The sequence below is a fragment of the Mus caroli genome, unplaced genomic scaffold, assembly GCF_978045245.1.
Source record: "Mus caroli unplaced genomic scaffold, Mus_caroli_1 scaffold_12, whole genome shotgun sequence".
Lineage (NCBI taxonomy): Eukaryota > Metazoa > Chordata > Mammalia > Rodentia > Muridae > Mus > Mus caroli.
The window spans coordinates 98,423,116-98,448,312 of NW_028227267.1; the positions used below are offsets into that span (position 1 = coordinate 98,423,116).

General features: G+C 41.3%; 1 protein-coding gene across 12 annotated transcripts in view; it reads left to right on the forward strand.

Moving 5' to 3' along the window:
- The window catches only part of Lmo7 (LIM domain 7), a 211,460-nt gene that overhangs the window by 69,987 nt on the left and 116,276 nt on the right, over positions 1-25,197 (forward strand). For all 12 annotated transcript variants that reach the window (XM_085828814.1, XM_085828821.1, XM_085828817.1 and 9 more), the window contains 2 exons: positions 2,145-2,215; positions 17,648-17,717. In XM_085828814.1, coding sequence (XP_085684940.1) covers positions 2,145-2,215; positions 17,648-17,717 — 141 coding nt within the window. Of the gene's footprint in view, positions 1-2,144; positions 2,216-17,647; positions 17,718-25,197 lie in introns of those variants that run through there.

Genomic DNA, 25,197 nt, shown 5'->3' on the forward strand with positions numbered 1-25,197 from the left:
AACCTGATCCTCCAGGAAGAGCAGCTGGTGTACCTTAACCGCTGAGCCAATTTTCTAGCTCCATTTTGATCATCTTTTAAAATCAGCTTCTCTGGGTTGGTGGAGTTTCTGAGTAGCTCTATTTTCAGTGCCTCAACTTTATTCAATAGTATTCTAGGCATAATCCAGTCTGGCTAGGTCTTAAATTATTGGAGTACCGACAAGTGGTAAATGCAGGATTGAATCATGTCATGGACAAGGTGTGCACTCTTTGGGTCCTGTCACTCCATACCGTAGAATATCTCAGCCTTTACACATGAGTGGGCAGGTAATTTGTTTTCCTGTTTCAGATGAAGAGATGTGGGTGACAGGTGGTTTCATGTGTCTAAGAACACATAGCTCTTAGGTAGTGGAAATGGGGTTGAGTTTAGCTATGTGTGACTCGAACCCCTTCCCTCCTTTCTTGGCACACTGCTCTCTGGACCGGCCCATGCACTATGGTGACCTCTATCCATTGGTCTCCTGGTGTTTGCAGCTCACAGCCTTTCTTTCTTCAAGGCCTCCACTTCCCGTCTAGATTGGCTTGAGAGTGTCATGGCCGTCCTGTGCTTCTGAGGGGTTAGCTTTCATTAGAGACAATGATCCTGACTGTGTTCAGCATCTCATGGATAGGAGAATTCCTAAAGAGTGAGCTGCTGCGGGGTTTTCCTTACGTGAGTCCACCCTCACTTTGAGTTCGTTTCTGATCTGTTTATGGGGGAATATCTGGAATTGGTTGCATAGGTTATCTGAGCTAATCCTTGGGTGGGCTGCTCAAAATAATTCCCAAAGGAGTACATCATTCTATCTAAGCCAAATGCTATGCCTTTACATCTCTACTTACGTGACTGAGCTCCTAGTGGGAAGAGTTATTTGTTTTTTATTGTTAATCTTTAGCCCAGTGTTCCTAGCAGGAACAGACATCAAGCTCATGCATAGTTGTCTGGTTCTACTACAGGTGATTGCTATAGTGGGGAGGACCCTCTCCTTCTTCCTGGGTTTGAGGCTATCACGGCCTGGCCAGGCTCTTATGAAACCAACAAAGTAAATTTCTCTCTCCCCCTCTCCCTCCCTCCCTCCCTCCTTTCCTCTCTCTCTCCCTGAGTATAGACCCACAACACCATGCTTTGCTCTGGTAACTTTGAGTAGAAAGGGGGCTGTGGTTTTGTCATCTAACGATTCAGAATTAAGAGCTCTAGGTGAACTGCAAAGGCAGCAGCGACAGTGGGTTAGGTGGAGCGTGGAGAACATTCCACCATCATGTGCCTGATCCCTTTAGCTGACCTGGGATGCAAGATTCATGACTTTCAAATTCACGATTCCAAAAAATGTATTTCCCCCCAGAATGGCAGGTAGGACAAGTATTCCTGCTGCCAGCTGCTGAACACTTGTCTGGGGGTGGGGGTTAGAGGTAGCTGCTATTTAGTTTTGTAATGAAATGAGGAATTTAAAGATGGCATTGAGGAGCTGGAGAGATGGCTCAGTGGTTAAGAGCACTGACTGCTCTTCCAGAGTTCCTAAGTTCAATTCCCAGCAACTACATGGTGGCTCACAAACATCTGTAATGGGATCTGATACCCTTTTCTGGTGTATCTGAAGACAGTAACTGTGTACTCATGTACATAAAATAAATAAATCTTTTAAAAAGTGGAATTGTAATCAATGATGCACATATATAAATGCTATTTCAAGTTTATATTATAATTGTGTGCATTTACTCTTAGTGGAGCACCCATTGTTTCTTTTATAAATACACTGGAAATTCAGTTTAGTTTTTAAAAATTATTTATTTTTTGAAATTATAATATAATTCCATCATCTCCCCTTCCCCTTTCTCCCTTCAAGCCCCCCTGCATACCCTTGCTACTTTTGAAATTCATAGCCTCTGTAACTTTTGCTTACCATCCTACAAAATGATTATACTCGAGGAAACACTTGCGATTTCTGTGTGTTTGTTCATAGTAAGAAGTTGTAACACAGACTCGTACACAATTTCCTATGAAGAATGGCTTTCGGTGCTACGTGCAAATCGTCAGATTAAACATTAAATGCTTATTAGTCAATAAAATTGTAAATTTGCCTTGTTTCTTAGCCCCATTTAATTAGTACTCAAATCTGTCTTTCAGGCTGTAACTGAGAAGAATTTTGAAACAACGGATTTTCGAGCCTCTCTAGAAAATGGTGTTCTGTTGTGTGAGTAAGTATTTCAGGCCTGCTCCCTATAGTCACAGCCTTCTGCCCTTAGTCCAAAGTGAGATTCGATCCCTGCAAGCTGACACCTCCATGGTGTGAGCCAGTAAGGAAGGGTTTATCGGTTTAGATATCTAAAGATCGTGCCGGTAATATATATTATTTTTAATTAGTAAATAAACATGAGTCTGTTATTGCTTTATGGGTAGATCATTGAAGAAGAAGCTGATTATATCTGACTATAACTTACTTGGTATATAATTGCCTCATTATAGAAGATCCCTTCCATCCGTAAGACATGATGGTCAGAGTAGCTAATTTATCCTTGAGGTTCAAGTGGAGTCATTGCATTACCTAAGTCAATCTGAGTCACTGACTATCTATTCAGTTAGTAGGTACCATTGTGAGCAATATTCTAGACTGCGTTTACCAGACGCTAAATGGGCTGGTGCCCTGAATGACAGTATAGGGTCCACCTAGTTTGCTTTGTGCTTGCGTCTCCAAGTGGCTGCTTAGTACAGTTAACCAGATAGGTGACCTTTGTCGGTAAGAGCAGGCCTGTGAGGGGAAAAAAATTAAATCCCGGAGGAAAGTATGAGTTGCAGAAGTGAGCAAATAAATTATAAGAATGTTCTTGAGAACCCACCCACATTCTTTGAAAGCACTTGATAATTCCAATCTAGACTCTTATCCCGCAGATATTTGTGGAATCTGTCTGCATGGAAACTCTGGGAGTGGACTACTGGAACCTAGATGTGTTCTTTCCTTTGTGTGTGTGTGTGTGTGTGTGTGTGTGACAGGGTTCTTTTGTCAGTATGTCCTGGCCTACAGGCTGCATAGATGCTTTTGCTTCTTCTCCCTGTGAAGGGTGCCGTTTGCAGCGAAGGTTCCAAGTGAAGGGGTTAGATTCTTTTCCACCCTGGACATTCACACGAGTGGCTCAAGTTTTATTCACACTTACAAGTGATTTTTAGTGCTTGAGCCTGACTTTCCTCATCTGTGAAGTAGAGATCCTGGATTTCGATCTGCCTGATTCCTGGTGCTGCCATGACACAAACTGTCATTGACAGTTTAGGTTTGCATAAGCTACGGAACTTGCTATAGGTATAAGTTAGGAAGATGGCCATGGGAGCTAGCGTGTTGCTAGTTGTCCAAACTCCTTTGTTTGAGAATATTAATTCCTTAATTCACTCCATATGACATGACTGGAATTAAACCAGTTGTGCTTTATAGAAATGTCAACTTTCTGTGGTTTCACCCAGGAGAAGCCCTCTCAGGGCCACAGTTGAAGTTGAAAGGACATTTCTCCTCCTCACTCTCCCATGTGCTCACAATCCTTGTTGAGTAATATTTAACTCACTTAATTGGCCTGGTCAAGTGGTTGGCAGAGAGGAAATGATCTTGATTTAAAAATTGTGTGATTTAAGTGTTTTCTTATGTGTTCAAAAGATAGAGGAGAGAAAATACCTGTAAGTGTGTGATCGAACACCGCCTTTGCTCTGAGTCTAGCTGCTTAAGGGTTGACAGGAAAGCACCCATCTGTGGATGCAAGGCTCTGCAGTCTTGCGGAGGAATTAGATGGCATTGTGCAGAATGTGGAGTTTTGTTTAGAGTTACGAGAGTAGGTAGTGTAAATAGATGCTCTATTTAAAGAAGTCCTGTTGTAGGTTACTTATTTCTAGTGATTAGCCATTGCTCAGAATAACTTAGGAATCTATCCTGTTGAATAGGGCTTCCATAAGTATGTGAATAAACATGTTTAATGGTGGTACCTCTTGTGCTTTTTTTGTTTATTTTTTTGTTTTTTATTATTTTTACGTGCATATGTGTTTTGACCAAGTCTTTTCCCTAGTCTCTCATCTCTGACTCCTCCTACCCTCACTATTCTCTCCTAATTTCATGGCTTTTCCTTTGTTGTTGTTTGTTTTTGGCTTTGCATCCCGTTGTTCGTCTAGTGCTACCTGAATGTGCATGTGTGTAGGATTACTGAAGCATGGGTAAGCTCCGAGGAGTCGCATCCCTGAAGAAAACAGACTCTCCCTTTCCAAGAGCATCAATTGCCAGTAGTTCCTCAGCCAGGGTGGGACTTGATGACCATCTCCCAACTCCATGCCTGGATTTTGTCTGGCTTCAGCTTGCACCAGTCTTGTGTATACTGTCACAGCGGTTGTGTGTTCATATGAGCAGCTACTCTGCAGTATTTCCACTTCTGGGATACTTTTTTTTTTCCCCTCTTCTTGGGTACTCCCTGGGTCTCAGAAGAAGGAGATATGATGGGCATGTTTCATGTATGGCTGAGACTCTGCTGCAGTCTCTGAGTCTCTCACCTTTGACTGGTTATAAGTCTGTTCACTGTAACATGTCTTCTGTATTTAACCACAACTTATGAGCATCTCTGGCTCTGAGTGTTTGGAAATGATTTCCAAAAGCTACTATTTATTTCTCCCCAGGCTAAGATGAGCCTGGTAAGATATATATCATTACAAGGGAAAATATCCAGAGTTGACTAGAAACGCTGTTTTGACTCAAACAAATTAGAGTAGAAATAATTTCTGCATTAATCCAAACTAATACAAATTAAAATAAATTTAATTTCTACCTTAATAGTGACAACAAAAAGTTTACTTCAGGCATATACATTATAAATATATGCTGTTAATAAGGGATATATTTATATAAATGTATATATGTATATACGTATGTGTGTATGTATGTATCTAATTGCTATTTTTAGCATCCTCAATTTTTACCATTAGTGAGTTTCTTACTATTTTATCTAGTATTTTCAGCAGTTTTTAATCCTTCAATACCAAATTGTTTTCCACAAAGTGTTATCCCACTTCCCTACCCACCCATTCCCATTCTTTTGGCCCTGGCGTTCCCCTGTACTGGGGTATATAAAGTTTGCGTGTTCAATGGGCCTCTCTTTCCAGTGATGGCTGACTAGGCCATCTTTTGATACATATGCAGCTAGAGTCAAGAGCTCCGGGGTACTGGTTAGTTCATAATGTTGTTCCACCTATAGGGTTGCAGATCCCTTTAGCTCCTTGGGTACTTTCTCTAGCTCCTCCATTGGGAGCCCCGTGATCCATCCAATAGCTGACTGTGAGCATCCACTTCTGTGTTTGCTAGGCCCCCGGCATAGTCTCACAAGAGACAGCTATATCTGGGTCCTTTCAGCACAATCTTGCTAGTTTATGCAATGGTGTCAGCTTTTGGAAGCTGATTATGGGATGGATCCCTGGATATGGCAGTCTCTAGATGGTCCATCCTTTCGTCACAGCTCCAAACTTTGTCTCTGTAACTCCTTCCATGGGTGTTTTGTTCCCAATTCTAAGAAGGGTCACAGTGTCCACACTTTGGTCTTCATTCTTCTCGAGTTTCATGCGTTTAGCAAATTGTATCTTCTATCTTTTGTATCCTAAGTTTTGGGCTAATATCCACTTATCAGTGAGTACATATTGTGTGAGTCCTTTGTGATTGTGTTAACTCACTCAGGATGATGCCCTCCAGGTCCATCCATTTGGCTAGGAATTTCATAAATTCATTCTTTTTAATAGCTGAGTAGTACTCCATTGTGTAAATGTACCACATTTTCTGTATCCATTCCTCTGTTGAGGGGCATCTGGGTTCTTTCCAGCTTCTGGCTATTATAAATAAGGCTGCTATGAACATAGTGGAGCATGTGTCCTTAATACCAGTTGGGACATCTTCTGGATATATGCCCAGAAGAGGTATTGCTGGATCCTCCAGTAGTACTATGTCCAATTTTCTAAGGAACCGCCAGACTGATTTCCAGAGTGGTTATACAAGCTTGCAATCCCACCAACAATGGAGGAGTGTTCCTCTTTCTCCACATCCTCACCAGCATCTGCTGTCACCTGAATTTTTGATCTTAGCCATTCTGACTGGTGTGAGGTGGAATCTCAGGGTTGTTTTGATTTGCATTTCCCTGATGATTAAGGATGTTGAACATTTTTTCAGGTGCTTCTCAGCCATTCGGTATTCCTCAGGTGAGAATTCTTTGTTCAGTTCTGAGCCCCATTTTTTAATGGGGTTATTTGATTTTCTGGAGTCCACCTTCTTGAGTTCTTTATATATATTGGATATTAGTCCCCTATCTGATTTAGGATAGGTAAAGATCCTTTCCCAATCTGTTGGTGGTCTTTTTATCTTATTGATGGTGTCTTTTGCCTTCCAGAAGCTTTGCAGTTTCATGAGGTCCCATTTGTCAATTCTTGATCTTACAGCACAAGCCATTGCTGTTCTATTCAGGAATTTTTCCCCTGTGCCCATATGTTCAAGGCTTTTCCCCACTTTCTCCTCTATAAGTTTCAGTGTTTCTGGTTTTATGTGAAGTTCCTTGATCCACTTAGATTTGACCTTAGTACAGGAGATAGGAATGGATCGATTTCCATTCTTCTACCTGATAACAACCAGTTGTGCCAGCACTATTTGTTGAAAATGCTGTCTTTCTTCCACTGGATGGTTTTAGCTCCCTTGTCGAAGATCAAGTGACCATAGGTATGTGGGTTCATTTCTGGGTCTTCAATTCTGTTCCAGTGGTCTACTTGTCTGTCACTATACCAGTACCATGCAGTTTTTATCACAATTGCTCTGTAGTAAAGCTTTAGGTCAGGCATGGTGATTCCACCAGAGGTTCTTTTATCCTTGAGAAGAGTTTTTGCTATCCTAGGTTTTTTGTTATTCCAGATGAATCTCCTGATTGCCCTTTCTAATTCGTTGAAGAATTGAGTTGGAATTTTGATGGGGATTGCATTGAATCTGTAGATTGCTTTTGGCAAGATAGCCATTTTTACAATGTTGATCCTGCCAATCCATGAGCATGGGAGATCTTTCCATCTTCTGAGATCTTCTTTAATTTCTTTCTTCAGAGACTTGAAGTTTTTATCATACAGATAACTTCCTTAGTTAGAGTCACGCCAAGATATTTTATATTATTTGTGACTATTGAGAAGGGTGTTGTTCCCCTAATTTCTTTCTCAGCCTGTTTATTCTTTGTATAGAGAAAGGCCATTGATTTGTTTGAGTTAATTTTATATCCAGCTACTTCACCGAAGCTGCTTATCAGGTTTAGGAGTTCTCTGGTGGAATTTTTAGGGTCACTTATATATACTATCATATCATCTGCAAAAAGTGATATTTTGACTTCATCTTTTCCAATTTGTATCTCCGTGATGGAGAAGATTTTTTTTTTAACTGCTTTCACTTCACTGATAGTAGACTTTCATTTCAGACTCAAGTTAGAAACAACCTCTGTCTGCACTGTTGTTTCAGGCAGCAGGCCTATTTGAGTAGCAAGCACTGCCCTGTGCGTTACTGGCAGGCTGATAGACCATTGCAATGAGCGTGTTTGTGGCAGTAATTTTTGATCTAGCAAGTTTGACTTTGGTACTTAGTGAGTTGAAAGCTGAAAGTGTGTGTGTGTGTGTATGTGTGTGTGTGTTTGTGTACATGTACTCCCATGGGCATGTAGAAGCCACCAACATCAGCTACTCTCTTTATTACTCTCCAGTGTCTTTGTATTTGTTTGAATCTGGAGTTGACTGATTTGGTGAGGCTGGTTAGACAATGAGTTCCGTGGATCTCTTGTCTCTACCTCCAGTATTAGGATTAGGAGGCCCCAACACCTGGCTTTTTGCATGGGTGCTTAAGGATCTAATCTCAGGTCCGCAGGCAGGCAGGCAGGCAGGCATTTTTTCAACCGAACCAGCTCTTATACTATTTATATTAGACATACATTCTCTTGGCTTTATTAACAATGAATTGGGCACAAAACCAACCCCTGTCCCCTTAGAAAAAGTTTTTGCTAAATTAATGACAAAAATTCACTAGATTCTTTGGAGATTTTGGCTTTTTGAGTCTTATCCACAATATCCATACAGTCTCTCATTTCTTTAGTGTTGGTTAGTATTCATAAGGACTACTAGACTACATATATTAAAATTTGTAGAAAAAATTGTCACTACATAAATATCTGCAGCCGCCATTTGCTCTGGCTCTGGCTCTGGCATAATTATTTCTGTGTTCTGAACACATAGCATCTAGGTATTGCTATCAGTTAGCAATCTCCCAGTGACTCATCTTGTGGTGGCAGTCTTGGAAGTCATCTGAGGAAAATATTCTTTCTTCCTCTGTGAAGTAAGAAGGTTTGTTTGAAGATAGTCTCACTGGGTGTGTCGCTGGTTACTCAGTCTGTAGTTCCCCTCTTTGGAATGGTCCCAAGTTTCTGCTCTGCCACCGCTGGCCATTTCATACAACTTCTGAGTTTATGCCTTGGTGAGCACATGGCTCATGTCACTGAGAAGTTTCTCACAGTGTTACCAGGTCTTTCTCCCAACCCCAGTGTCCTTTGCTTGTTGCTTGAAAAACTGGAGCAAAATGTTTACCTGTTGCTGTGAGAGGGCCTGGCTGTATTTATATTTCCTCTGGAACTCTCTTCCTGTCTAATAGGTCCAGTCTTGAAAGATTCATTCACTAGAATAAGAATAAGATAGTTATACAGATACCACTCTTAGCAGAGGGAGAATGACTTCTAATGCGGTAGACAACATAGAGAACTATGTCGCTCGTCACTAATGTTTATAGAACACGATTGTTTGCTAGAGTCGGGGACTTCTACAGAGGCCAGAGACTAGGGAATCCCTAAGACATCTATCTATGCAGTGGGCCTGAGGAGGGCCACAGGTTTTGGTGGGATGGAAAAGGTGGCTTTTTTTTCCCCCTGCTGTTTCTGCTCTTGAATTTATAAAGGAGGAAAATGACTCACAAGCAACTCCCCAGGTCAATACCACCTGCTGTGATGAGCAACTTTCTCTAGAGGCCAACATTCTTCAATTACTTTGTAGTTTTGGCTTCTCATTGTGTGACAAGTTCCCCAAGAAAAAGCAACTGGAAAGAAACAATTGCATCCTTTGCTTCAGGGCTTCCCATCCAAGGTTGACTTGCTGGTCTGTGCTAAGCTATGGTTTCCTAGCAGCAAGAGGGAGGGGCTGCTCACTTCCTGGTCCTGTCCAGAGTGCCAAGCACAGAGTAAAATGAGGAGGGGACCAGATACATTGGCATAGGTTAGACCACACCTCCTACTCATCATCACTTCCTGACAATGTCATCATGTTAAGAATCCATTGAGGGATTAATCCAGTGGTCAACCAAGGGTCCCAGGATTGCAGTTATTGCACTATATAGCCCATTAACAGACCAGCAAGCCCAAAGTGTATACCTATAGGGGAATCATTTCCCTTTCAAATTATAACACTCTCACAAAATCTAACCAGACTTTTCCAATACTTGTCATTATTTCAGCACTTACATAGAGTAATAAACAGGCAAGAATAGGAAAAATTCTGTTAATAAAATGTATTGAAATCGCCTGTCCTGATATTAGAACACATGACAAAATCGTCTAAGTACAATACTTTTAATAATATGCATGGTAAATGGATAAAATAAAGGTTCAGCAGTATAATCTCATAAGAATTTATGTCAGAAGAGCTGAGAGTAAGTGAAGACGAGGTGACCCAGTCAGTTTGTGGCATTTGGGTAAACGGTTGGCTGTGAGTCACTTAAAATCCTTACTCTATATAGGGATGTAGTATGTAACAAAGTGGTTTAAAAAAAAAAAGCTGGCGATAACTCTGGGATAAACTAGACAGTTTGAAATTTTGAGTAAGCAGATGAGCCAAGACTGTGACCAAATTCTTGACAAATGAGAAAATGGTGATTTGTAAATAATAACATCTCTACCTTCATTGGTGAGAATTAGAGTGCCACGCGATCCTTCGCTGCTGTTGTTGAAAGTAGTAAATAATGTAAAACGTTGTTAAAATGATGGATCTATCTCAGAGGCACAGCTCAGTGGGAAAGCATGGCCTTCAGCTTGAGTGCCCAAGACCCTGGATCCCAGCCCTAGTGCCCCTAAGAGCAAGAAGATGTCTGTGTTGTAGCATCAAGCTCTATAGCTGGAAAAGAACCTTTGGATAGAAACTTAAACAAGTCTCAGAGAAACAACTGTGCAACACCTATTAAATGACTTTGTGCTGTTTTATTAACATAATTAATTCATTTATCATATAGAGAATATTTTCCCAGTAACCATTCTCTTTTGGAGTTTGACTACAGGTAGAGGAAGAGCAACATTTTAAAGCCTTCTCATGATAGAAAATATTAAGAACAAATACCTGAAACATAAAATTGGTAAAAATTTTTCTTATTAGCTGGGCGTGGTGGCACACGCCTTTAATCCCAGCACTCGGGAGGCAGAGGCAGGCGGATTTCTGAGTTTGAGGCCAGCCTGGTCTACAAAGTGAGTTCTAGGACTGCCAGCGCTACACAGAGAAACCCTGTCTTGAAAAAAACAAACAAACAAACAAACAAACAAACAAACAAACAAACCACTTACTACTCTTCCAGAAGTCCTGAGTTCAATTCCTGTGTGGGAGTGCTGGGATTAAAGGCGTGTGCCACCACGCCCGGCTCTAGTCAGTGCTCTTAATCCCTGAGCCATCTAATAGTACAATATATACCCCTTTCAGACTGGTTTCTTTCAGTTACTAATATGAATTTAGTTTGCTTCCATATCTTTACATTGCCTTATAGCTCATTTTGGTTTTAGAGCAAATGTTATCCCATTTTTTTGAGTGGGCCAGTTTATTTAGCCCAATTTACCTAATATGTGAGGATTTCATGATGGTTTAAAGTTGTTGTAATTATGAATGAGACTTCTCTTCAAGGTTAGTCTGGTCTATAGAGTGAGTTTCAGGGCACCCAGGGATACCCAAGAGAAACCGAGACTCAAAACAACAACAAAAGACTTTTATAAACATCCACATGCAATTGCTTGTGTGGCCACACATTTTCAACCGATTTGGTAACCAGTGAGGAGTGGTACTGCTGCTCATATGGTACCACTATGTTTAGTTCCGTAAGAATCCGGCACACTGTCTTCCAAGGTGTTAGACTGCTTTCTTCTCTCACCAGCAACGAATGGCCATTCCTGTTGCTCTATGTCCTTGCCAACATTTGCTGGTGTCAGGATACTGATTTGGGCCTTTCCTAGAGGTTAGTAGGTGTAGCAATAATGCTATTTCCAGTTTCCATTTCCCTGCTGACATTATCATGTGGAATTTTTTTTTTCCTCATAGTTATTTTCTGTGCAACTTATTTGATGGAACTGTTAAGGTCTTTGTTTCTATTTTCAATCAGTGGCTTGTTTTGTTTAAACTTGAGGAGTTTTGAGAATTCTTTACTAATTTTAGTTTTTGGACTCAACAGGTATGCCTCTTGAACATATTTTTCTCTCATTCTACCTTTCCACTCCCCTGTCAACATCTTTTGGAGAACGAACAGTTTGAATTTTAATGAAGCTTAGCCTGTCCGTTGTCTCTTACACAGATTTTTTCCCCCCTTTCTTTCTGTGTTGTCTCTTAGGAATAAAAGGTTTGTGATCCATGAGTTTTCTTTGTGGGGTCTGCATCTAAATGTTATTTGTTCTGATATGGTATAGAAAAGTTCCTGGTGTTCAATCCACTAGCCTGTAATTCATGAGACTGTTCAGAGTCGGAAGAATCTGCGGTCGGGTCCCTAAGCTTTGCTTCATGCCCTTGTAACACTTTAATTTCAAGTTTTTTTTTTTTATCATTTCCCTCTTTTCCTTTTCCCCTTCCACCCACTCCCAGTTATTCCTTCTTGTTCTCTCTCAAATTCATGGCCTGTTTTCTTTAATTGTTGATATATATATATATATATATATATATATATATATATATATATCTCCTTAGCTGTTCTTAGATAGATAAATATAACTCAGCAGAGGAACAGGAAGTCTGCTGTGAGATTGCATCTCTTAGAAATGCCAGGAAAGCTACACCCCTGAAGTCTCACCAACATTCCTGCCAAAACAAGACAGCAGTAAACAAGGATGACATAATAGATATGCTAACATGGAAAAAGGGAGAGCTCACAGGGCCTGGACCTGGACCTGCAAGGGACTACAGGCAATTAAGGACGGCTGAGAGCACCCTCCCCCGTATTGATTATCTAATACCAAATGGTGAGCCCTGAAAACATATGCATTACATGCAAGTTACATGATTTAGCTGTTTCCTGGACTCTAACAGGTTTCAAGCATACCGACGAGGCTCAGTACAAGTGCCATAATAGAGAAATGACACCTACATTGGTTTTTGACTTGCTGTTCTTCCACATGGTTACCCACCTAAGCATTTGTTGTTAAGTTTTTACTTTTGTTAAAGTTAATCATAGCTTTTAAAAATCACTTATGCTTGAATACACTAATGCAGTCATAAAGTTTAATAGCAAATGCTTTTATACTCTTAAATGTTAGATGACAAATGCTGGTTATCTTACCTACGAGAATATGGTAACTATCTACTTGACATGCTTTTATTTTAAAATATGAACATAGAAGAAGCTATTGACTTATAATCTTGACACCCCCTGAAAGTAACTAGGCCAGATGACTGTATCTGATGGTTTACTCTCCAGACCAACTTTGACAAATCAGGAGAGAACAATACAGTTTGATGTACCTGGAACTGAGAAAACACAGAATTGGTATTGTTGGTTTAAAAAAAATTATGAGCCGGGCATGGTGGCGCACGCCTTTGATCCCAGCACTTGGGAGGCAGAGGCAGGCGGATATCTGAATTTGAGGCCAGCCTGGTCTACAAAGTGAGTTCCAGGACAGCCAGGGCTACACAGAAAAACCCTGTCTCAAAACCAAAACCAAAACCAAAACCAAAACCAAAACCAAAACCACCCCCCCTCCCAAATTATAACATTGAAGCAGAGTGATTTTCTTTTTTTTTTTTTTTTTCCAAATCTACTTCTTTAAAGAAAACACAGATTTTGAAAATGTTACAGGAACCAAATGTGTGTGTGTGTACACACATCAGATGGATTTCAGGGCTTTGCTCTAATTACTCATACTTATGTGCTTGCTCTGTGGCCGAGCCCTGCCCAGGGCTGTCTTTAGTAAGCATTCAAATGTTTAATGAGCAGAATTCCTGTCTGGAATAAAAGTAAGCAAATAAAGCAATACTCTATCAGTGACAGTCAGTCAGTCAGTCAAGCAAGCAACACAAAGATATTAGTGTCTTCAGTTAGGTATCTTTTCTGTGCCCTTTTTTTTTTTTTTTTTTTTTTTTTTGGTTTTCGGAGACAGGGTTTCTCTGTATAGCCCTGGCTGTCCTGGAACTCACTTTGTAGACCAGGCTGGCCTTGAACTCAGAAATCTGCCTGCCTCTGCCTCCCCAGTGGTACTGTGCCTTTTTAAAACAAAATGTGGCATGGAGATAATAGCTTAATGAATAGAGTGCTCATCTTTTCTGCACGAATGTCTGAGTTCAGTCCCATGTTGTGCTTAATCCAGGTGGGCTGACAAATCAGGGAATCAGAAGAGTGAAGTCACCCATGGGTGTGCAGAGCAAGTTTGAGGTCAGTCTGAGTGAGCTACATGGAACCTTGTCTTAGTAATCATAAAAATTAAAAACAGTAGACCTAATCATAAAAGTGACGTGAAAGATACAGATTTGCATCTATGCTGTTAGAACAACAGTGGTACAAATTGTAACAACTAACGTGAGAAATGTGCTTCTTGAGTGGATGGCTAATATGAAAACCCATAGGTCTCAATCCCTTCCATGTATCAATACATTCTTCCATGAATGACTTTACCCCCACTTTCTTTTTTTGAAAATCTTTGAAGACAGGAAGTAAAAAAGATATCCCAGAATTTTGTACTTTGGATAAAGAGCTTTCTGATCAAGGGGGAAAATGAAGTTTGATAGAACTTTTTTTTTCTTTTCTTTTCTTTTCTTTTTTTTTTAAGATTAGCCAACAGTAGAATGTCAATTCAGGTTCTTAAAGCCTTTCATGTCTGAGCCATGTTAAGTTTTATAGATGGCTTTCTGTGTGTCACGCCTAAGTAGGGAAGTCAGGATATATCTATAGAGAGAAAGGTCTGTGAAAGAAGTCAATGCTCTAGTGTAGTTCTAAGGACAGTCCTTTGTGGGGAGGGGGACAGTGGGGAGGGGGACAGTGGGGAGGGATAGATAATAGCAAGGGATGAAGGAGGAAATGTAGGCATCTTGAGACAGAGCTCAGTCCATTTGCGCTACAGTAACAACTACCGGAACATGAGTAGCTTGCATATAGCAGGAAGTTATTTCTCTCAGTGCTGGGGCCTAGGAAGGCTAAGCTCAAGGCCACTGCAGATTGGGTGTCTGGTAAGGGCCCACTTCCTTTGTAAGTTAACATCTTGTCCTTTATGAGTGCTACTTTGTCACCACAACTTCCCATAGTAGAAGGGCAAGGCCTATTGACTGAAGGCACTAGTTGCAATCAGGAGGTGCAGAGTCATGATCTTGCCACCTCCCATAGGGCCCTGCCCTCTACTTGAACCATGGGAGTTTTAGGAGAGTCACAAACACTCAGACCATAGCAGTGGAGAAGCTGAGAAAATTAGTTAGGTAACCGTGAGAGTACCCCAAGTTATTTTGTGTTCTAGTTTTAATCCTCCCAAAAGAACAACCCTCTGATGTGCTAAGCAAGCAGTAATTATGTTTGTTCCTCCATAGAAGGGAAGGCTTGAGAGGGATAAAGATATAATTCTACTCGGGGCTGGAGGGATGGAACAGAGGGTTGCAGGCCAAGAACACAGGCCATGGGAGCATCTGGAAGTTTATCCTGTAATCTGATTCTTGCTTCAGAGCCAGTGACCTGAAGTCAGTGTCCCTTTAGAAAGTCCACATGTGAAATTCAAGACCACGTACTATGCAAAGCATTTCTGTTTGTAAAACAGAGTGTTTCCATACACGGGTACTTGAATTTCCTTTAACTTGAGACCCTGCCTGTATCCCATTAAGTGTGCTTAAATTCATGGAATTATTTTTAGATCTCACAAAACATTTTTTTTTATCCTTGCAAGAGAATATCCTCAGAGTTCTTCCTTGAGAATCATAATTCATAACTCACCAAGTGATTTGCATGCTCGGTATTTGTCACAACTGTATGCTCATTTCCTCCTCAGCCAAGTGTTTATAACTGTGAGCCTTGTGATGGATGAAATAAAGCAGCGTTTTCCTCTAGTGACTCAGAGTTTTCTCGAGAGTGAGTGTGTGCTCTCCAGAGTGCTGGATTTTTCCTTGGGAGTAGTTCCGTGTTTGCACATGTACAAGAAGGTTGAGGAGTGGGAAGGGGAGGCTAATCCATTGTGTATATGTCTCTAAGTCATCCCTCAGGCCAGATCTGCCAATGGGGAAGGAGTTGGTTAATTTACCACAAGGTATCTGCCTTTGCTGTTTACTTACCCTGCCCCTTTGTTCACTGACAGTAATCTGTTTGATTATTCATTCCAGAAACTGAATAGAAATGCTCTTGAAATTACTGACACTATATGTCAGAAGTGATAAATCGTGTCAACGTGTAAACAGAGACCAGGTCACCAGTGACTCAGTGGGTGAGGCAGGAGTTTATGACCCTTCCCTCTGAAAGGACAACGGTGCTCAGCCTTTCCCGAGATGCTATGTGACTCCTGTTCATATTAGCTTCAAAGTTATGTCATTGAAAGATTACAGTCTCAGGAAAACACTACACTAAAAAAAAAATTACCACTGTCAAGGGAGTGGCCAATAACTAACCGTAGAGATTGTTTGAATGACTATGTCAGAATTGTGTTGTTGTCAAGCAATGTGTCATGTATTAGCTCTCCTAGGCACTGCTGACAGTCATAGAAATGCAGAAATACCAGGGTTATGGAAGCAGTCAGTCAAGAGGGGAAAACTCTAGGGATTAATATACAGTTGCCATTTGTTATTGTCTGTTTAATTATTTTCTAGCTCCTCAGTTGTTGAATGAAGGAAAGTGGTGTGGTCAGAGAAGGAAAGGGGCTTCTTAAATGGCTCACAATGCACACTTCAGAAGTTAGGACTCACAGAGTCCCAGCTGAGGGGCTGACTTAACGCTGAGGAGTTGGGGCTGCAGTATAGCTCCAGAGTAAAGTTCTCCGCTAGTGCACTTGAGGCCTTGAGTTCCATTCCCAGACACCCAGTCCCAAAGCCAAGGGGGTGGTTGTATCTGTAACGAAGTTGTCTACAGATCTTTATGTGAACAGGCTATGAAAACAGAAAAGCAACTTTTGTTTGCCAGGCTCAATCTTCATAAGCCAGTGTTCCGTAATTCTGAATCCCGTTGAGCAACATTCTGAAGGCTATTAAGTTGAGACTTTTTGTCTTTTTTTTTTTATTCTTATTCTTAGCATACTTGAATGTATATAGAAATCTCTGGAATGTAGGAGGAGTGACACTCCATAGGACAGCGCACCCCCCACCCTTCCACAATAAGTGTCTATTGCAAAGGAGATGCCAGGGAAGTAGATGATTTTATTTCCATGTCCTTCTTTGCTTTGCTGTTGGACCTCATCACAGAGTAAAGAATTGCTTGTTTGAGGGATGAATTGTTAAATAGAATTGTTTTTTCACTATTTCAAAACACTGCTCTGTGACAGTGATTAATGATTAATTATCCAAGCTTACATTAATGGGAAAACATTGTAGTATTAAATTATTACGCTGTCTGGCATTGTATTAGTGAATAAAAAGAATGAATGCAGACTGGTTGAGATTTAGAAGCAGAATCGCAGAATCATATCATCAGCGTGCTTGTCAAAGTTTCTATTGCTTTGTTGTATAGAGACATTTCTAATGCTTTGGTGGACAGAGACATAGCTATCTCTGCAGTGTGTGTCCTATTAACTGAAAAGTGCTCAGTATTAGATTCCAGGGTAAAGTGAAGGAGTTCTGGTACATTTAACTTCCACCCAGTCATTCCACTCTGGTAACAAAGCAATCAGTCATGGGCACGAATGAGTTACCAGTAAGAAATAGTCAATTATTTGGTTGAGCTCCTTGGCACCCTTTGTATGTGAAATGGTATGGGTTAGAGGCCATCTTTCAAAACAAGGACCCAGATGAGAAAACAAGAAAAATCCCTTTGAGAATTATGAATAGGGAAAAAGTATTCTTAGGGCCAAGTGAAGGGAATTGGGATGAAGGTTTTTTTTTTTTTTTTTTTTTTTTTAATTACTGCATGTTGAAATGGAACCAAATTATGCCTCTGTTTAATACATGTGAAATGACTTCTAAAGCAGTGGGCTTTGGATATAGAAGAAGGGTGATCCAAAGAATCCTCCCACCCTTTTGTCCAGAGACGTTCTTTATTTTGTCTTATTTGTTTGTTTGCTTGTTTAGTTGTTTGTTTTCTCATGGGCCTCTGGCTCGGTACGACACATTTGGGATCAGAGCTGTGCTCCTCAGGATTTTTGAAACCATTTCAAAGAACACTCTTACCACAGTGACATCTTTGTAATTGCCTGTGTTATTTGTTTATTTGCTTTCAGCTTGATTAATAAGCTCAAACCTGGCGTCGTTAAGAAGATCAATAGACTGTCTACTCCAATAGCAGGTTTGGTAAGTAATGCCTTACCTTCAAACCTAGTTTTCCTCCTTTTCATTTTATTTTTTTAATTAACAAATGACAGCTGTACATATTTTTGGGTGCAGTGTTGTATCATTCTCATATTGTCATACAGTATAATGTATTATATAGTTCAAAACACCTAGCAGCGAGGACTTTGGATGCTATCAGTTTAAAACTGTCTTTGAAATATAAGAAAGTGGCTAAAGTAGGCTTCTCCATCTATAGTTACTATTGCTTTAAAAGGAGTGACAACCATCTTTTTTTGTTGTTGTTGTTTCTAGATTCCTTTATTTTTTTTTCTTGATATTTTCCTTATGTACATTTCAAATGTTTCCCCCTTTCCAGGTCTACCCTTTGGAAAGCCCCTATCACATACCCTTTCCCCCTGCCTCTATGAGGGAACTACCCTACCCACCTACCCACTACCGCCTTCCTACACTGGGGCATCGAATATCCTCAGGCTCAGGGGCCTCTCCTCCCATTGATGCTCAACAAGGCCATCCTCTTCTACATATGCAGCTAGAGCCAAGGGTCCCTCTATGTGTACTCTTTGGTTGGTGGTCCAGTCCCTGGGTGCTCCGGTGTGTGTGTGTGTGTGTGTGTGTGTGTATGTGCCTGTCTGTCCGGACAACCATCTTTTTAAGTGCCCTTCAAAATTTCCTTCTGTTCAGAAGCTGTTGTTTTAACTTGTCTGACTTTGTTGGTTTCGATGCTTCAGAGTCTGGGTAGCCTTTCCTCCCTTCTCTCTTGCCCTAGGTTGCTTGGGAGCTGCTTCTGTTCTTCCTGCAACTCAACTCTGCATGCCATGTTTTCTGCTGACCACAGCAGCTCCCGAGAGTATCAGGTGCTCCCTGGCTGTTGTGTTTCTGCTGCTTCGGGCTCATGTATTATGCTCACTTAGCATGAGGTTCATAAGTGTGTCTGCAGGATAATCAAGGCTCGCCAGCCGTCTTATGGTGTGCCATGTTTCCTATTGATGTACAGTGACTCTACCTTCTGTGTCAGGGTCACATTGTGTAAAGTAGCACTGGGGATTCTCAGGAGCCTCCTGCCTTATTTCTATTAAGATTATGTCCTGTGGTGCTAGGGATAGAACCAAGGGCCTTTCATTTTCTAGGCAAGCATTCTAACCCTCAGCCTGTTTATATTGAAGGTTTATTTTTTTTTAAATATTAAGAAATATTACACACTTTTATCATGTGGTTATTTAGATGTTTAAGACACTATGGACACTAATGGTAACATGAGCCAATACCTTTGGGCAAACTTCTAATGAAATAAAATTGATGAAGAAATTTCCAGATGATTTAATAAGCCTCGTCAATCAATACTGGTAGGATGGAGAAATGGTCTAGCAGTTAAGGGCACAGGGTCCCAGTGCCCATGACAGGTGGCTCACAATCACCTGTACCTCCAGCTCCAAGGGCTTTGACGCCCTCATCTAGACTCTGAGGATGCTTGTACTCCTGCACACCTATCCTCTACCACATAATTAAGTTAAAAGCAATAAAAAGAAATCTGCTGACAGAAGTCAGTTAAAAAGATCTCAAAGTATATAATAACTGGAATGTAAAACCAAACTAATTATCTATGGGTTATTCGATGCTATTATAATAATCTATTTAATTTATTTATGTATTTTTTTTGCCTTTCATGAATTTACATCTGTGGTTAATGGCCTGGGTAACCACAGATAGCTATGTTGCAGTTTCTTGGTTTATTGGAGGTATCAAAAGTTCATTAAAACCTTGACAGGGCTAACTTTGGCCAAGTATTTATTATTGGAAAATATTTGTCTGGGAGCAAGGGAGTGAAGTGTTGAGAGTTCTTTGAAAATTAGAAATGCATACAAAGTTCTCAGGATGACTGATTCCAGTACTGACTCTTTCTCTCTAATCAAGTTGCCTCTGGTCTAGATAGATCTTTCATGAATGTGGAGCTGACCCGTAATTTGTACTGTCTTAAATTTGGTTAGGTAAAAATCCCATTTCACACACACATGCATATATACACACACACACACTCTCTCTCTCTCTCTCTCTCTCTCTCTCTCACACACACACACACATATAAAATTTTATATTTTTCCAATTATTCAAAGAATAACATTAAAGGAATGTGTCCCTGAAGTCTTTCCAGATCAGTTTAGTAAAATAAATATGCTTTATATGAAAACGACTTATAAAGCAACCTCTATAATAATAGATATATGAATTGTATTGAGTTACACTATCTTTTCCAGTGACCTGAGTTATTCTTAGATAGTTTAATTTTTTGATTTTGAACTTTCATTTCTTGGATCAATTACAGGCATTTTAAATGAAATTAGCCTTTGATCTCAAACACACCCCAAGAATCTAGAATGCTTGAACTGTGGTGTGTGTTGCTGTTGGCTACTGTTGGGTTTATTCAGTTTTAAGATTGTATGATTAGATGCAAGCACAAATGCATTTTATTTTTAAGCCCCAAACCCTCTCCAAGTATTTCTATTTCAAGCATCAAAAATTCTCTCCAGTTTGGATTTTATCTTTAGAGGCCAAGACGGAATGCATTTCCTCTGTACTAAATAGAATGCTTTCCTAAGCACAATGCAGTGAGCACTTTCACTGGGCTATGGATGTGCAAGAGTGATGTCAGCAACAGAGTGGGCTAAGCCCAATTGCTTCGAAGCCAGCATGGTGCCTCATCTGCCAGCTGAGACTTGTCACAACGGTTATCACAGAACACGTGCAGTAGAGCCCCAGTGTCCATCTGGAAAGGGTGAAAGGCATGGGCAAGAGTTTGATAAGTGAATCTTTAGTGCGTGGATGTTCTTTCTTTGAACAGATGCTGGGGGGGGGGGTGTTGGGCTGAGAATTTTTCTAGCATGGAGTGTTGTAAGAGAGGACTGAGTTGTATGGACTCTGACTTTCATGTCAGGGAAGGAGAGCCACACAGATTAATCAATTAGAAGATGAGCAAGAAGGTACCCCAAGGCAAGTGTGCAACAGAGCACTACACTAGATGAACACCCAGCAGAGCGACACTGCGCTGCTCCTTAAGGAGTTTCTTAGGGAAGAGGCCGAGGTGTTTGGCATTTGGACAAGAATATTGAGTAATCCAGGCCAGACTTTTCATGTACTGACATTGATGTTCACCGAACCCAACACAGTGACTGTCGCATACAGGAGATAAAAGAGTTTGTTAAACAAGTAATGAACCATGTTTTCATTGTAGAATTTAACAGGTTCTAGAATTTAGTCTTTGGTGGAGTAGGCCTACAGGTTGAAGGGGCATTGTCCCTGCCCCAGAATACCTACAAAGGTTCTAAGCCCCAGTACTCCAGAATGTATTTTAGGCATATGATTTTTACAGATGTGATTGGTCCAGATGAGATCATTTCAGGGTAGAGTGGGCCCCTCATCTGAGAGGTGTCCCTAAGGAATGGTGGTTGTGAGGAGATATACATAGAGGTAGAATACCATATGAAGATGAGTTTGAGGTGGAGCACTACAGCCCAAAGAACCCCAGAGATTGCTGATGAGTTTCCAACATCCCGCAAGGGCCTGAGGAGACTTGCAGAGACTTCACAGGAAGCCAGAGTTTCCTAACTGATACTGGACTCCTGCCTCAGAACACCATGACAATACATAGGTTCATTTCTAATGCTTTAAGCCAGGAGGTGTTCATATTTTGTTGTGATAGCCCTAGGAAACATAGGTACATAGGTAAATGTTTTTAGTTGATAATTGTGTACTTGGAAATAAATGTAGGTTTCTAGGGCGCATAAAGAGGGCCTCTCTAGTATCGTAATATTCCTCAGTGAGACAACTCAGATACAAAGTCCAGGCCAGGAAACTGATGTTGACACAGTCAAAAAGCCTTCTTAGTTAGATGATTTGCCTCTGTGTGTGTGTGTGTGTGTGTGTGTGTGTGTGTGTATGAGAGAGAGAGAGAGAGACAGACAGAGAGAAACACAGAGAAAAAGAGAGACACACCCAGAGTTAGAGAGACAGGCACACACATACAGAGACAGACAGAGAGACAGAGACAGAGAGGTCACTGTCAGGTGTCTGCCTCTCGAGCTCTTCGTTTGGATTATGCCAGCTTTCAGCACAAGGCTTTTCTGAGTATTGAAGCCTAGAGATGCATTCAAGCCAAGTCAGGTGAAGATAGTTTATTTTGAGGATCTATCAGATGCCTCTTGTGGTAAGCCAGTGTTCAACCATAAACACGCCAGCTCAGCTTACTTCATTCCTGGGCTGTTCTCAGCAGGAATCTTGGTTTGGCATCTCTTATCTGAGGTTCAGAAACTTCTGACTGGACCAGGCCTTTCTCCCTCTGGTTATCAGCAATCCTGAGAGTGAGTTCCTTGGAGAAAACCGTTGTTTGGGTAGAGGGGAGTGCCCCAAGGCCTTGCTTTCATTCAGCAGAGGTTTGAAGGTTGAAGTGTGTTCTGGGAAGGGTGTTTGTGTAGGGGAGATGCACCAAATATGTCAACTGCTGACAGGACTTCTGGGAGAAAATGTAAGCTGAGGAGTTGCAGTGTTTCCTGTCCTTTCTTCCATGACTCCTTCTTAAGTCTTTTTTAGCCATACTTTTTCAGCTTGTGGGAGCTATGCATTACATCTGTTTAGCTTTTAAACAAAAAGCAATGGACTTTCCCTTGTAGACTAGCCTGTGAGCAAACCATGGAGTATGTTCTGAGCTAGGAAGAGTGGCAAGAGAAGCAACTGAAACATTCCTGCAATTGCTTTCTTTAGAAGGTCAGAGAATATGTTCTCTTATGTGTTCTAGTGATAAAGCTGGTCTCACCTGACTAAGTTTTAAATGTGTTTATCTTTAATTAACATATGTGTGTGTGTGTGTGGGGGGCTCATACATGGTCTGAGTGTGGACTTCAAAACACAACTTTTACTAGTTGTTTTTTGCCTACTGTGTAGGTCTTTGGGGTCAAACTCTAGTTTGAGGGCAATGACCTTTAGTTGATCAAATCTTATTTCATAAACAATCACATTCTTCCTATTTCTTCTCTGCTTTCTATTAATTACAAAACTGTTTAAAATAGAAAAAAAAAATCTAACTAACTAACCCAGGAGTTAGTCCGTATCTTCCAAATAACTATGTGGTGCTTAGTGTGGGTATGTTCAACGTACCGAAACTCAACACCAACAATGTGGGAATAAAAAAATGTTCAACAACAAAGTAAAACCCCAAGGCACAGGCAAGATATCCTGCTGGTGAAAAGAGCCGCTGAAGCAGAATAATGTTTACCATCGGATCCTTTAGAGTATAGGAAACACAATATGTGGAGAAACAGCCAGGAAGTTGGTAACCCTGAGTCCTTCAGCCATGTAGAACACCTGACAGTGCATTTGTATACAAATCCAGTTGTAAACTGTAAGTAAATCAGGGTTTCTCCCCCTCAGCACCACTGACCTCAGGGGCAGCTAATGCTTTATGGAGAGCTCTACCTTGTGCAATGAACTTTTTTTTTTTTTTTTTTTTTTTTTTTTTTTGGTTTTTCGAGACAGGGTTTCTCTGTATAGCCCTGGCTGTCCTGGAACTCACTCTGTAGACCAGGCTGTCCTTGAACTCAGAAATCCACCTGCCTCTGCCTCCAGAGTGCTGGGATTAAAGGCGTGGCGCTACCACGCCCGGCCGCACGGAACTTTCTTTAGTGGCGTTGCAGCCTCTGAGACTGACCAGAGGATAAAGCACTTTTCTATCATTCGTGACCACTAAACAAGTCTGACATTGCCACTCACCCCTAGGAGATAAAACCATCCCCAGTTGAGAACTACTTAGCTGAAGAAGCAAGGTGGTGAGCACCAGGCTTTTCCTACAAGGATCATGTGACCGACTCGGCCTGAGGACTTCATCTCCCACTCCCTTCTGCCCCTTTTCCATTTCAATTGTGATTTCCCTTTGGGAAGAACATGCTGCCGGACTTATTTGCTTGAATATGTGGGCTCCATGGAAAAATTCTTGGTGTGTCCAAATCTGTTTGAAAGTAGGGTCTGAACTGAACATGCCTGGTGTAAAGAATTACCTTTGTGCTCTTGGCTGGCATGGGGCTCATCCTTATAATCCCTGTACTCAGGAAGTTGAGGCAGGAGGATCTTGAGTTCAGCCAGGGCCTGCTTAGGCTCCATAGAGGGTATGAGGCCAACTTCAAACTATCTAGCCCAATAGTGTTAACTCTTAAGGGCAGAATTGGGACAAGGGGGTGGGGATTGAAGTTGAGAAGGCAGACTCCTCATTGGAGGAAACAGGCAGAGATCCCAGCTAGTGGATACTGTTGGGTGTGTTCACTTCTCTTGCCTGTCATGGCTGGTCCAGGGACAGCGCAGGCCCGGTCCTTTCTGAGTTGATGTGTGCTTGTGTGACTGTCACCCTTATCCTTCACTCTCGTGTGCACTGGGTGCGGTCATCAGGAATGGTGTGACTCAGTGGAGCCTCATTGTGCCTGCCTCAGCTTGTTCTTTTCCAGAAGCCGTGCAAACTTGACCTGGGAACCTGCTGTCAAGGTGACCTGGCTACCTTGCTGCTCTTAGGTGTGGACTGACTCTCTGTACCATCACCCACCTCTTTTATTTTCTTCTCAGGGAAGAGTGAAAATCTGTAGGCAATGATGCTTTTGTTTGTTTGTTTGTTTTCTCCTACAATTCAAGAAGTACCGATATAATGAGCTAAAGGAAACGAATGCCCTTGACCATGGCCCTCTTCTGCAAATAACTGCCTTCTTAAGGAACTCCTGGCTAACCACTCACCTGTGTGGGGCTCACAGGCATTATCTCCTTGGTTATAACGATCAGGTGCATTCATGGGCATACTCTAGTGTTTAAGGACAGAAAACATTGGAACGGGATGTATAACAATGTTTCCCTAGCATATCTAAGGCTCTGGGTTCCATGTGTTCCTCAGCAAAGCTCACAAGCAATCAAACACACAAAACAAAACTAACCTACCTCCTAACCAACCTAGGGACCAACCAACCCAGAAAACACATCAGAGCCTAAGAAGTCTACGTGTCTATATAGTAGCAAGATGAAACAGTTACTTAGGTTCCAGGGATCTGTCCTCTCCTTGGGCATCTTTTGTTTTCTGCTGATTTTGGAAATGACTCTGAGTTCTCAGTACTACCTCAGAACATGTGGAAAGTGGATTCTCTTTGACTTGTGCATCCTTGCCTGTTTGATTGCAAGTCAATATGACTAGTGATTCTGACAGCTGTGTTCCCCATCTTCCATCTTCAGAGGGATAGAGATAAACATTTATAAGCTGGGGAAGATATGGAGGGGGAGACAGCCAGCCGCCACCATGACGGGCTGTCTGCTCATGCTCAGCTCTGCTTCATTCTCAGGTTATTATTTCACCACAATTGATAATTAATGTAGGTTCTGTGAGTCCATGAGGTTTCATGCTCTTTCAATTTTATTTCTCTCAAATCGCCACCATAGATCAGTTTTATGTCTATTGTATCAGATC